A 13,875-nucleotide genomic window follows, 5' to 3' on the forward strand; every position below is an offset into this window, starting at 1 on the left:
GGACAATAATCAGTCCGGGGGGGAAATATGAAGGACGGTTCTTCAGATAGGTCGGGAAGGGCTTTAAAGGTTATAACCAGCACCTTGAACCGGACAAACCAGCAACTGGAATAGCTACTTTCAGATACTCAAGGTATGTTATAGGCTAGCCTCTTGACAATAAACTAGTTGCCATATTCTGAACCAGTTGCCCTTTCCGGGATGGTCTTCAAGGGAAGCCCTACACCAGGGGTAGTCAAACTGCGGCCCTCCAGATGTCCATGGACTACAATTCCCAGGAGCCCCTGCCAGCATTCACTGGCAGGGGCTCCTGGGAATTGTAGTCCATGGACATCTGGAGGGCCGGTTTGTCTACCCCTGCCCTACACAGAGTGTGTTGCAGAAGTCTCCGTGGTCGATTCCAAGCATCCTTCCCCATTTCGTTCACATCTAATGTATTTAGTAGCTCTCAGGAAACTATGCTGTGTTACTGTGTGAGCAAACCAAATCTGAACTACGGCTGTCACTTCATCATTATAACCAAGTTGGAAGCGCTCCTCCTTGGCATGAAGCAGACCTAGGAACTCTTACCTTGAGGTCTCTGTGAATAATGGGCGGCTTCTGCTTATGCATATGCTGCACGGCACGGCACGTCTGATAAAATATCTTCAGAACCGTATCGCAGGAGAGGGCCCCTTTGGATTCAGCTCTCTTTAAAAATTCTACCACTTGCCCTGTTGACGTAACGTAATTCAGGTTAAACTCTCGCTCTGGGGCAAAAGGCAATCTCGGATCAGCTGTATAAAATTCTATTTGCTATCATTCGGTTTCTTAGTGGTTTATCTAAAAAGAACAGCTCATTTGAGATGTGTTTGTTCGTGCCTCACCGGGCATCACAGAGAATTCCAGCACAGATGTTGAGACCCCAAGATGTTCACCAAGAGAAAAGAAGCCATTCCACTTCATTCTCGCTTTCCTCCCTCCCTTCTTGGGCCACAGGTAGCGCGAAGGGTTGCCCAAATTCCTTCCACACCCCAGTCATGGCTGGGTCCGGTCAGCCAACTGGCATGCCCTATGCCAGGGGTAGTCAACCTGTAGTCCTCCAGATGTTCATGGACTACAATTCCCATGAGCCCCTGCCAGTGTTTGCTGCCATGGGCTCATGGGAATTGTAGTCCATGGACATCTGGAGGGTCACAGGTTGACTACCCCTGCCCTATGCTACCTCGTCATAACACATCCAGCCCTTGTTGTCCTTTCAAGCCTATTCCTAGTGAGTCCTGCGCAAACTGAGCATTTACCGCCCCAGTCTCAAGGAGGGGCTGTGGATCAATGGCGAAGCACCTGCTCTGCACGCGCAAGGTCCCAGATTCAATTCCTGCCATCTCCACTTCTTTAGAAACAAAAGGATCCCATAGTAACGAAAGCCTGGACAGCAGCTGCCAGCCTGACATTACTAACATCAATAGAGTAGGGGGTCTGACTCAAGCAGCTTGATGCGTAGGCGGGTCTCAACCTTCATTCTAAAGCAGGCAAGAGAAAAGCTCATCCCAGAAATAAAAGGGGAAGGTGCTCTGACTGTGATCCTTCCCCAGAAGATCCAGCCTCCATTAGGAAAAAGGACTGCCAAGATCATTTGACACCTGCACCTGTTTTAAATGACTTTTATGAAATTGCTTTACCCAGTCTTGTGCTATAAACCAGCGGTCCCCATCCCCCCGTCCGAGGATCAGTCGGTACCGGGCCGCCGCTCCTTCATGTCCTCCTCCTGCTTCAGGGGCTGCCCTGCCACTCTGCTGCCAACTTGCCTTTGGTGCTCTCCAGCAGCCGCCATGGCTGGGGCTCCCCATCAGTGTGGCACTGCCCTCCCCCCCTGGGCCTCAGTAAAATTGTCAAGCGTTGACCGGTCCCCGGTGATAAAAAGGTTGGGGACCACTGCTATAAACCATCCCGAGCACCTTATTTGGATAGGTCGCTGGGAAATACAGCTTATTAGACTGCTGACAAAGACCCTCTGGGCTGAAACGTGTTTGGACTAGGGTCATACCATGTGCAGCCATTGAGACTGAACATGCAATACTGCACAGATTGCACCTGATCGTTGTTTTTAATCTTCCAAATGTGCACTTAATAATAAATAACTGCTGCTCGACCTTTGGGTTCCTGACTAAGGTTGGATTTCCCCTTCCTTTTTGCTTTTCAGCTTGCCCATCGGGGAAAAGTAGATGTCACTGACATTGTGGCATACTGGGAAACATCCTCAGTCATTAAAATAAACAGAGTCTGGGCCACTGGAGAACGAACTCCTCCCCCGCATTTTAAACCTCAGTTGCCTACAGTCCTTACTGATAGAAGGAGACATATGCTGTGGTAATGCTGACAGCATCTTTACAGGCAAAATACCTGCTAGTTTTAAATACAAGGAAGGAAAAGAATCCATCTTTAAGCTTCTCTCTTTTACAATTTGGCACTGGCACGAGGGAAGCTCACGTCTCCGGGACTCACACGGCAGCGTGCCCTTCAGTCTCAGCCGCGCTGGTTAATTAGAGGGCAAATTTTTAATCTGCAATTAAAGCTGTGATTAAAGCTTGCAGCTCTAATTAAAACCTTTTTTATTTTCCCCCGAGAAGCGTGCAAAAAACCATGTGAAGGGAGAGAAAATCGCTCTCAGACATTCCTTTGCCGTGTTTATCATGCCTTTCCTCAACGCCGCTTCTAGTACCGGTGTGGGAAATAGAACCCAAATATAAAATGGGGACCAGCAGCGGTGTTAACAGAGCCTGTGAAAGCAGCCCTCCCTGTCCCAGTCTGATCAACAGAGGTTCTGCTTTTGCAGACCTCGTTACAGTCCCGTCTCAAGAGAGTAACTTCCTTATTATTATTATTAATTTGATTTTTATTCCGCCATTCCCATAACTGGCTTGTGGCGGTTAACAAAATAGGAACATCCATACAATTTTAAATCCCCATAAAACAATTAAAACAGTTTACAACAGGGGTAGTCAAACTGCGGCCCTCCAGATGTCCATGGACTACAATTCCCAGGAGCCCCTGGCAGCATTCGCTGGCAGGGTCTCCTGGGAATTGTAGTCCATGGACATCTGGAGGGCCGCAGTTTGACTACCCCTGGTTTACAAGGTATAGCAAATATAGAAAATGGCGGCGACCTAATATGACCATCCCCCCTATTCCGGGCATCGATCAGTGTAGATGAAATACTAACTGAAAGCATAACACAAGATAGAATAAACCCGGCTAGAGGATGAGATCAGGCCCCTCAACAGTCTAACACTGCAGTTCAACAGGGCCTTGGAGGTGGGGGGAGGGACCCAATCAAGAACCCCGTGGCTCCCACCCGGCCTCAACCAAACACTAACCTGAACTCTGAACTCATGTGACTGTCAGGATTCCACACAAGTAGGGTCTTACCTCTACAAAGCTCTGTCAGCAGAAGAAATTCCCCTTGCCCGGTGTCAGATTCTTCTTTGCCTATTGAGGCAGCGGAGCAGAACTGGACCACGTTTGGGTGACCCGAGAGCTTTTTCTAGAGTCGGCCGCTGGTTAAGGTTTCAAACCTTTCTATATTCGGAACACATTTGTGAAGTCATGTTATACACAGGAAGCACAATTTTGTTACCTTTGGCTGTCCCTCGCTCGGGACCAGTAAAGCCTGATTTGCTCTGGGAGCAGAAAATGTATTAGCGACGGTGCGTGCTGGTCTGGATCAAGGAGAGAAGGCCAAATTTCAGCTCATCATCAAACAGTTCTGTAAGACCACAGTTCTCCTCTCAATGAGGTATGGTTTGATTCAGGCTTACCCATCATGTTTAGGCTGAACTCTGTTTCTGTGTGTGTGTGTGTGTGTGTGCGCGCGCGCGTGCGTACACACACACGCACGTGCACTAGAAAGAGAGAGAATGTGTGCGAGTGAGTGAGAATAGGCGAGAGAAAGCGTGCAAAAGAGAAAGTGAGCAAGCATGCATGCATTCTAGGGTGCTTACAGGACAAATGCTCAATTCAGGCAAAACAGGAAACCACCAGGCATTTTAACTTTGGTGAGTCCAGGAAACCAGGGATTTGGCTAGCAGACATTCACTCGTCCTGCCAACTCTGGGTTTGGAAATACCTGGAGAGGGCAGAGCCTGGGAAGGTGGAGTTTAGGAAGGGGATGGACCTTAGTAGGGTATAATGCCATACAAATCATCTTCCAAAACAGCCAATTTCCCTAGGAGAAGGAGAATAAACGTTTTAAATAAACCAACAAACAAAGAAGAAATCTATGTAATTTGGAGATCAGATGTAATTCCAGGTGCTGTCCTGATCCCACCTGTGGATTTCATATTCTTTGTTCTATAGCTAGGGGAGGGGGGGGGAGACATGTCTGCATTCACACATCATGCCAAAACCTGCTTCTAGCCAAGGTTTTGGATTCTGGTTCAGCGGACCTCTTCCAAGCCATAGTAATTTTATTTATTTATTATATTTGTATACCATCCTCCTCTTGTGGCTCACGGCGGTTGACGTAGAGCAATGGAAGCAGGAAGATAAGTACATTTTAATTCAGAATTATAATTCAGAATAATATTAAATGAACAACAGTAGTAACCGTGGTTGCATGAGAATTCTTAAGTAAACATCACAGCTTTAACATAATAACTATAATCCCAAAGGTTGGTTGGTTAGTTCAGGATCCAGTTCAGGAAGGGGAGGTTCTGGGGGGGCCAAGTAGATGCTTGTGGGTCCAATCAACCTCAATCAAATGCCTGGCAGAAGAGCTCCGTTTTGCAGGCCCTGCCATTCAAACAGCACCCTAACCAATGCTAGCTTAACTATGCCATGGCCTTAAATGGCAACGGAAGTGCACCAAGGGGGTACAGACTGCCTGCAAAAAAAACAGCAATGAAAAAAATGTCACATGGCATACTTGGTTTTTCTGTGCCTGTGTTCAAACCTCATCACAAAATCATGAAAATGAAACCATGGCCAAATAAAACAAAGCATAAAAGAAAACTTGGAAGTACTAAAAGGTCTGGATTTGTTAAAATAAAATAAAATAACTTGTGAACTTCAGCAAAATTGGTCCCTGAGAAACCACCGTTGCACAAGTGAGCGGATAAAAGGCTGAAAAAATTCCCTAGGGACCGCTTTAACTACCCAAAAGTGATCATCTTTTTGAAAAAGGATACCATAAAGCAAACTTCCTGAATAATAGCTTTGTTCTTTTCCTCTTCGTTAGACAGTAACCTCTGTCATAAAACAAAATGGCAGGAGGGGAAAAACAAGACATTTTTTTTTCACTCTAATAAAACTATGCATGAAAAGTTCAGAGCAAATAAAACATGGGCACGTCACCCTGTATTATGCATCGGGGGGTTTCTTAATCAAGCGGCATAGAGGGTCTGCATGGGGATGTCTCTGAAAATTGTCTGGGAAATTCAATAAAAAGCACAGTGCTGTAGCTGGCCTCTTAAAGTTAAAATACAGGGATCCTTTTGTAGCACTGGTATTCTGGCTCCTTTTTATTATTATCCTTATCCATTGTTGTTCCTCTATATGTTTGTGAAACAGCCTGGGGGGTGGGACATATCTGGCTGTCCAAGTTGGAATAGGGCCCATCAGGGTGCAGCTGGCTGCACCTTGATTTGCCCTGCCCCTGCAGCTCCCACCCTCCGTCCCTGGACTCTAGCCTCTTTGCTCTCAGACGCCTCAGTGCCTGGAGCCAGCAGCAGGTAAGGGGAGAGGGCCCTGGGCAAAGCGTCATGGTGGAGGGCTTGCTAACAAGGGCCTCCCAGCCTGCTAGGCTGGGCCTGCTCACGAGAGCCTCCCGGCCTGCTGACTACCCGCTTAGGAGCTCTGTCCTGGCCCTGCTAATGAACTGGCCAGCCCTTCTCGCCCCACTTGATCCAGCTGTGTGCTGCGGCCCAAGGCCACCTAAAGCTGGCTAGCCGGGGACCAGGGGAGGGGGCCCTTTCAAGGCCTGTTCTTAGGAAGGGGCTTTGAAGCTAGTTTATTGTATTTGTATGACTGGCACTCTTAGAGAACCGGCTCATGGCAGTTTACAACATTTCAAATACAAATCAATGCATTAAGCCATTAAAATTCCCCATTAAAGCCCCCCCAAAACAATACTAATTTTCAAAGATGGCGCTATAATAACTGTTTCTGCACAGGCTACACGATAGAAGACAGGCAGATGGATAATTCTAGAGATGACTTTTAGTGCCCCCCAAAAGCTGGAGTCGCCAGGAAATTTGTGTCACTAGCATGCCGCTGGGAGGGCAGGTTCTGTGCCCATTTGGCGATATAATTCTTCACCTGACAATGAAGGGATCTCAGCTGCTAACATTCTGTTGAAGCAATGAAGATGACAAGCGCAGCAGCAAATGGGATCTTTTGGTGACCCATTCATCTTATGCTGTCCTCCCACCATGGAGTCATGCGCAGGAATTATTCCCACAAGGGGAGAAAAACTCTGACTACAGCATCGAAACCAGCCTTCGAGGCTTGTGCAGATCCACATGCTAATAACTGTGCTTGGAACCTGTGAATAAGTGTGGGTTTTTATCCCCCGTCAACAGCCCAGGTACAGATTTATTTATTTCCTTGCATTTATAGACCTCCCCTTGCACCTCGGGGCAGTTTACGGAGAACATGAACAAGTACCATATAAATTCAATAATAGCCAGTGGAAGTGGTGATAGGAGCAGTAACAGTTGTAACAGTCACAACCATTAGTAACAATTACAGCAGTAATAATTGAAATATTAATGTACCAACTGAAACCCCGTATATTGGTCCGTTAACCCTTAATATCTCTAATGGGCATATCTGTATGGGAGGAGGGGTTCTGTAGATGTTGCTGGTTCAACTGACCTCAACCAAATGACTGGCTCTATTTTGCAGGCCCTGCAGAACTGTGCCAGCTCTGACACGGACCTAATTTTCTCTTTAAAAGAAAGAAAAAGCAGCCTCCGGACGGTAGGATTATGAATATGGGATTGAACACCTGCATGTTATCTCTCCACATGCCATTCCAGAATGGAAGCGCCGTAAATTTCCTGCTGTCCTTGACTCAGGCTATTAATGCGGCTCTTAATGTTCACAATCATTTCCTTTCCATGCAATATTTCGATAGTACCACTGTGTCTGGCTGCCTCACGAAAGCTGACATGAAGACTGGAAAAAATTTTCCCCTCAAAAAAAAAAAAACATTGCAATTCCCATAATTCAGGCATCCCTATACAGCTGGTTAACTCAAGGAAATGTCTGTGTAAATTAATATCATTCAGGGGGAAAAAGCTTGATTCTTCCCTGCCTCACATTAAACCACCCTTCAAAAGCAGTGGTGTTCGAACGACATAGGCCAGAACCATCCGTTTAGTTGTAGCGCTGGGCCCCCACAGGGCGGCCATTTTGGTTTTGCTCCCTTTTCTGGAAGATTCTAAAGAGAACAAAGGGACGACACTACCCGTCTCGCTTGGAATATATCTTGAGAACAGCAGCAGAGTTGCGAGGTGAGATCACTCACCAGTGAAAATGATTCTTCCAGGGCTCTGACCCCTGGCTTGCTCCTCTTGGGTGTTACACCTGGCAGTGCTTAGCTTGTATTTCCTTTCCCAGGCTCTCTTTGGTCTGTCGCCCAGGTCTTCACTCTGGCTCTTCCCATCACTGGACCACAATATCATGCAGCTCAGTAGGTCTTGTATTGCACTCTGGGAGTTCATGATAGGTCCCAGCTCTGCAGTGGTTGTACATTACTGGTCTAACACACCACCTTAGACTTTTTGTCCCCACAGCCTTTCTCTTTTTAAAGTGTTTATATACAGAAGCAGAACTGCACAGAAGGAGGACGGCAACATTCAAAAGACAAAATGTAGCTTGTCGCAGCAAAATAAAACAAAACCCCCAAGGCCCCTTAAACACAAACAACATCTCCTGCAAGATGAGCTTTCTAGGGTCACAGCAAGGGATGCCAGCCTCCAGGTGGGACCTGGGGATCCCCTGGAGTTACAAATCATCTCCAGATAAAAGAGATCAGCTCCCCTGGAGAATATGGCTGCTTTGGAGGGTAGACCTCAAAGCACTGAGGTCCCTCCCCACCCCAAATCCCAAATGCTCCTGGCTGCACCCCCAAATTCTCCAGGTGTTTCCCAACCCAGAGCTAGCAAACCTAGTCAAAGTTCACTTCAAGACTCCGGAAAGCTCACTGAAACAGGTGCTGTGTTTTAGAAGCGCCACTGGACTCTTGCTTTACATAAATCTAGTCCGTTTTCCACAAAGGATCCTGATCCAGCTGATCCTGCGTTGAGCAGGGGGTTGGACTAGATGGCCTGTATGGCCCCTTCCAACTCTATGATTCTATGATTCTATGAAAGTTGCTTGCAAGCTAGGGGCCTCCCAAGCTACTAGAATAGCAAGCTCCTTGCTGCTTTCGGGTAACTGTGATCTAATTACTTTAAAGACGCCCTTCCTTTGCAAAGGCCTCACAAAGACAGAGGCAAGGTACTAGTTTGGCCACTCTTTTCCAAAGGATGTTTGTCTAGCAGCAGCATCTGTGACTCCCGCTGTCACACCAATGCACATTTCCGAGCATGTGATTGTTAAAAGTTCTGGAACCAGCTGGCTAAAAGGACCAGCGGCCTGCAGTTCATCAAATGTGATCTGTAAAACGCCTCCGATGAAGCCGCCAACACGGAAATCTGTTCTGGATGTCTGTAGCACAAAAGCCACAGCACTGAAGGCTTTTTTTTTGGGGGGGAGACCTCCCCCATCCCTTTCAATCGCTACCCTGCTATCACTTCAGATGAGTCTGCAAAAAGGAGAGAAAGGTACAGCATCAAATGGCAAGATTACAATGGCCCTAGTTATGAACCCTGCATCAAGGAATAATGCCGCAGACAGCAGACGAATTCAGCGGGAGGGGTCTGCCTCTCAGATAGCAGCGCTTGTTTCTTTCTGGGCACCATCTAAGGACTGGAAGAGAATAGTGGATTGACAAAAGCTTGACGATATGGCAGCTGACTCAACCAGGTAGATTGTCACATCGCTGTGGACTCGATATTGTAACACAGGCTTGCAGAGTTAACGGCCTGGCCATCTGCAACGAGTAATTGTCTCCTACAGGCAACCGAGCAACCTGGCTTTATTTTAAGCCAGAAATAATTAACCTATGCATGTGCTGGCAGGAGAGGCTGGCGAAAAAAGGCGCATTTGGGTATTAAGTCCATGCAATCAAGCGACGGGCAGATTTGGAAGCTTTTAAATGTGCTGTGCGTTGCCCCCAGCGCACTGGCTTTTGGAAGGAAGACAGCCAAATACAACCATCCTTCGAACAAGCTCTGGCTCCATGTTCCAGTCCACAGGAGAGTCGTAACTTGGTGCCAGAAAGAACTGGGCTTGAGGCAAAGTGCTGTGTGAAGAAGAAGAAGAGTTGGTTCTTATATGCCACTTTTCCCTACCCGAAGGAGGCTCAGAGCGGCTTACAGTTGCCTTCCCTTTCCTCCCCCCACAACAGACACCCTGTGGGGTGGGTGAGGCTGAGAGAGCCCTGAGATTACTGCTCGGTCAGAACAGTTTTATCAGTGCCATGGCGAGCCCAAGGTCACCCAGCTGGGTGCATGTAGGGGAGTGCAGAATCGAACCCGGCATGCCAGATTAGAAGTCCGCACTCCTAACCACTACACCAAACTGGCTCTCAGTTTGTGTGTGTGTGTTGTGTGTGTGTGTGTAGAGGAATACACTCATCCATCATTGACACTGAAGGAAAGACACAACAGTCCTTATATTAGCCGCACCGAATGTGGTAATGTAGCTACCTGTTTTCCCCGCATTTTGAAGAAAACCAAGTTTAGCCATCCAGAAACAGGATCTGAGACCAACCTTTGATCGACGCAATGATCAACTTACAGGGAACGCTTCCCTTCAGCTCCATGACAACACGACTTGGGTTCACGCTGAACTGAGCACAATGCCTCAGTTAATCTCCAGCGTTGCTCTCTGCCAGGACCTTGGTGTCCTCAAACCAAGGAGCAACAATTGCTCCTTCCTCTCAGCGTTCCGTGGCAACAACTCAAGACCGGTTGCCCACGTAACTCCTCCGCTCCTTCATCTTAAGTCTGACGTGTACATCCTAGCAACATTTATTTCCCACCTCTGGGTCTGGCTGAGTATCCAGCTTGACAAGGAACTCTGATGGAGTCAGGAAGTTTGCTCTCTGCTTGGTGATGCTTTGGCTGTTCTAATAAAAGAAGCATTCGCCTATTGCTATTTTGGCATTCACTACAAAGCAAACCTCAACTCCAAAAAAAAGGGGGGGAGGGGAAGGTCGCTTACCTTTAAAGCATATTCTTTGCCACTTCCAACATCCAGAGCTTCATATACAAAAGCAAAGCCACCTGTTGAGAAAGGGAGCAGTGAAATCCAAGTTTTTCACAGGATGTAACCAGTTACCTGTAAAAATAAAGCAGCTTGCCCCAAAGAAGAAGATGCACCATACATCAGTTAAAGCAGTTATTTTAACAAAGGACATTTGGAAGTTCCTAACGCTGGCTTTTCAACTGCAAAATACCTAGTGTATTAAGAAGGGGAGGGGGGAAGAAGTACAGATGCCTTTGTTCAGAACAGTAACATCCTAGCTACTACTGCTGCACAAACACCATGAGAATATGGGCTGCTTCTCATCTCCCCAGAAAACTTGCACTGCAGGTAGAAGCATTTTTTCTTTTTAAAAGCCTTCTGGGTACCCTTACGTTACTTCCCTGAATCTGTTTTTTTCCCTAGAATAAATAATAGATGTTATTGAATCCAGTCACTTTTTTCAAGCTGGGGGGAGGGGGGAGTTAAGAGACACCACCTTGAAAGAACCTTGGCAAAAACTCTTCAGGCTGTTCAAAGTGCATGAGAACACAAGCCTAGGAATCTCACAAGCTGGGTTGGTCAAGCTGCGGCCCTCCAGATGTCCATGGACTACAATTCCCATGAGCCCCTGCCAACATTCGCTTCATAAGCATCAGAAGCTCCAGTTCTTTCCAAGTGAGGACGACCAACCTGGGACTCAGGTGCCATTAGCAGCAAGAGAGTGAGGCAGTGCTGGTTGGTTGGAATTAGAGGGCTGGGACGAAGAGCAGCTACATTTCTAACTCACACCCACCCAAATCCTGTGTGGATTGAAAATCCTGACCGGGTGTCAAGCGCACAGGAAACTCACAACAAAACTTATTCAAAAGAAAAATAGTTTTATTGATTAGCACTACACGCAATGGACTGAAAAGTCAAATCTGACTAGAAGCCAGATTTGCCTCAGCTTATCAATACATTTCTCCCGCCCAAAACTTGACAGTTCCCAAGGGGGGGAGGTGAGTGAGAAAAGACATATGTGAAAGCAAAACAGGATTCCAAACTCCCATCCTTGAAAGAGGTGACAAACAACCCCTTCTGCCCATAACAAGATAAGGTTAACATAACATCACTATTCTATTTTATTGCTTACAAACTACAAGGCCGGGACTAGCAGGCGCCGGGCCCCATCTAGTAATATAACTGACATGGAGGAACTCAGGCTAATTTATGACAGAGATTCTACAATCCTGACATCCCTCCGCATTAAAACTAACTTCACTCCTCCACCTAGCCGGCATCAACCGGGCGAGGACAATCAGGGAATGCTCGATGGAAAGCCCGGAGAAGGCGGGGTGCCTTCACATTCCCAGCCTCAACCCACTCTTTATCCCCAGAGGGGAAATCCTTCCAATCGACCAAATATTGAAGGCGACCCTTATGCAATCGAGAGTCTAAGATTTGGTTGACTTCATAGTGGGTGTCCTTATCGATGTAAATTGGAACAGGCATAGACGGAGGAGGGTGCCACTCGTCCGGGGCTGGAGCTCTTCGCAGCAGGCTGGAATGAAAAACCGGATGCACATTCCTATAAGTTTTTGGCAAAGCTAGCTCCACAGTCACATTATTTATCAGTTTCACCACTTTAAATGGCCCCACATACTTTGGGCCAAGTTTCTTGGACTTCTGCTGACACCTTAAGTTCTTAGTAGACAGGTAGGCTAGGTCACCAACTTTCCAGTCAGGGGCAGGTACCCTTTTTTTATCAGCTTGAGCCTTATAGGCATGTTTGGCTTCCTTGAGGCTAGCAACGATCTCTGGCCAACCCCTACTGATGGATGCTGCCCATTTGTTTATGTCAGGAACCTCCGTGGAGCTAAGTCCCCAGGTGGGAGCTGACATTAAATCAGTTCCATACACCACCTTGAAAGGCGATACCCCCGTCGAGGAGTGGACTCCATTGTTGTAGGCAAACTCAGCAAGTGGCAGCAAGGAAACCCAGTCATCCTGCTGGTGATTGATGAAACAGCGTAAATACTGCTCCAGGATCTGGTTTACTCTTTCGGTCTGGCCATTTGACTCCGGGTGATAGCCTGAGGTGAGGGCTTGCTCCACACCTAATAGTTTAAGAAGCTCCCTCCAGAACTTGGAAACGAACTGGGGGCCCCGATCCGTCAAAACACGTGTCGGGATCCCGTGCAGACGTACCACGTGTTTAATAAAAAGAGAGGCCAGTTTTGGTGCTGAGGGCACGCCTGTACAGGGGATGAAATGAGCCTGTTTGGAGAAAGCATCCACTACTACCCATATAACAGTGTTCCCTTGGCTGGGGGGAAGGTCTGTAATAAAGTCCATAGTCACATCAGCCCATGGACGGGAAGGGGTGGGCTGTGGTTGCAAAAGTCCCTTCTTCTTGCCCCCAATTGGTTTCGAGGCAATACAAATGGGGCACCCCTGCACATATTTCTCCACATCTTTACGTAAGGATGGCCACCAGTACTGTCTCCTGACCAGGTGCAGAGTTTTCACAAAACCAAAATGTCCAGCGGTTTTTGCATCGTGGCAAAGTTTCAAAACTTTTCCCCGGGCCACGGCAGGCACAAAGAGTCTTTCGCCTTTGAAAAAGAGCCCCCCCTTCTCAGACAGATCAGGGCGGAGGGAGCAAAACTCTGGGTCAGTTGACAACTCCTTTTGGACCCAGCCCCCTGGGATGGGCGTATCAGTCTTTGTGTGGCTGCGCGTCACAGCGGCCATCCCCAGTTGGGCGGGGGTAAAGACGGTATCTACCAATGGGTCTCGTTTGCTATTGTATTGAGGCAGGCGCGATAGTGCATCCGCCAAAAAGTTCAGTTTGCCAGGAAGATGCTTTAGGGAGAAGTTGAAACGAGCAAAAAACTCCGCCCATCTCATTTGCTTGGCCGAAAGCGAGCGGGGCTGCTTGAGTGCCTGAAGGTTTTTATGATCTGTCCAGACTACAAACGGGATCGCTGACCCCTCCAGCCAATGCCGCCAAGTGGAAAGGGCCAATTTCACTGCAGCCGCCTCTTTTTCCCAAATTGCCCAATTTCTTTCCGCAGCTGAGAATTTCTTTGACAAATAGGCCAGGGGGTGTAATTTCCCGTCCCCCCCCTCTTGGAGGATCACGGCCCCCATTGCAACGTCCGAAGAATCTACTTGTACTGTAAATTGCTTAGAGGGGTCGGCATGGGCCAATACAGGTTCAGACGTAAATAACAGTTTTAGTTTGTCAAATGCCTCCTGACAGGAGGGAGTCCAAGGGAGAGGCGCCCCAGGTCGGCTAGCGGTCTTCCCCCCTTTGGTTTTTAACAAGTCAGTGAGGGGCAGCGCAACCTTGGCAAAGTTGGGAATGAAGGTCCTGTAAAAATTGGCGAATCCTAGGAAACTTTGTAATTGCCTCCTAGTGCGGGGAGGTTCCCACACCAGCAAATCACGCACTTTGCCAGGGTCCATCTCGATCCCCGCCTGGGAGACCCGGAACCCCAAAAACTCCACTGCATCGCGGTGGAACTCACATTTTGACAGTTTAGCAAACAAGTGGTG

At 47.7% G+C, this 13,875-nt stretch overlaps 1 protein-coding gene across 6 annotated transcripts in view; it reads right to left on the reverse strand.

The window, feature by feature from the left end:
* The window catches only part of GAK (cyclin G associated kinase), a 108,734-nt gene that overhangs the window by 65,996 nt on the left and 28,863 nt on the right, over nucleotides 1–13,875 (reverse strand). For 5 of the 6 annotated variants that reach the window (XM_077345463.1, XM_077345464.1, XM_077345462.1 and 2 more), the window contains exons 2-5: nucleotides 10,312–10,373; nucleotides 5,166–5,225; nucleotides 3,409–3,523; nucleotides 571–713 (exon numbers count right to left, since the gene is read on the reverse strand). In XM_077345463.1, the coding sequence (XP_077201578.1) occupies nucleotides 571–713; nucleotides 3,409–3,523; nucleotides 5,166–5,225; nucleotides 10,312–10,373 (380 nt within the window). The remainder of the gene's footprint in view (nucleotides 1–570; nucleotides 714–3,408; nucleotides 3,524–5,165; nucleotides 5,226–10,311; nucleotides 10,374–13,875) is intronic. The other variant, XM_077345465.1, reaches the window with a different exon arrangement.

This window comes from Paroedura picta, chromosome 7 (genome assembly GCF_049243985.1).
Source record: "Paroedura picta isolate Pp20150507F chromosome 7, Ppicta_v3.0, whole genome shotgun sequence".
Lineage (NCBI taxonomy): Eukaryota > Metazoa > Chordata > Lepidosauria > Squamata > Gekkonidae > Paroedura > Paroedura picta.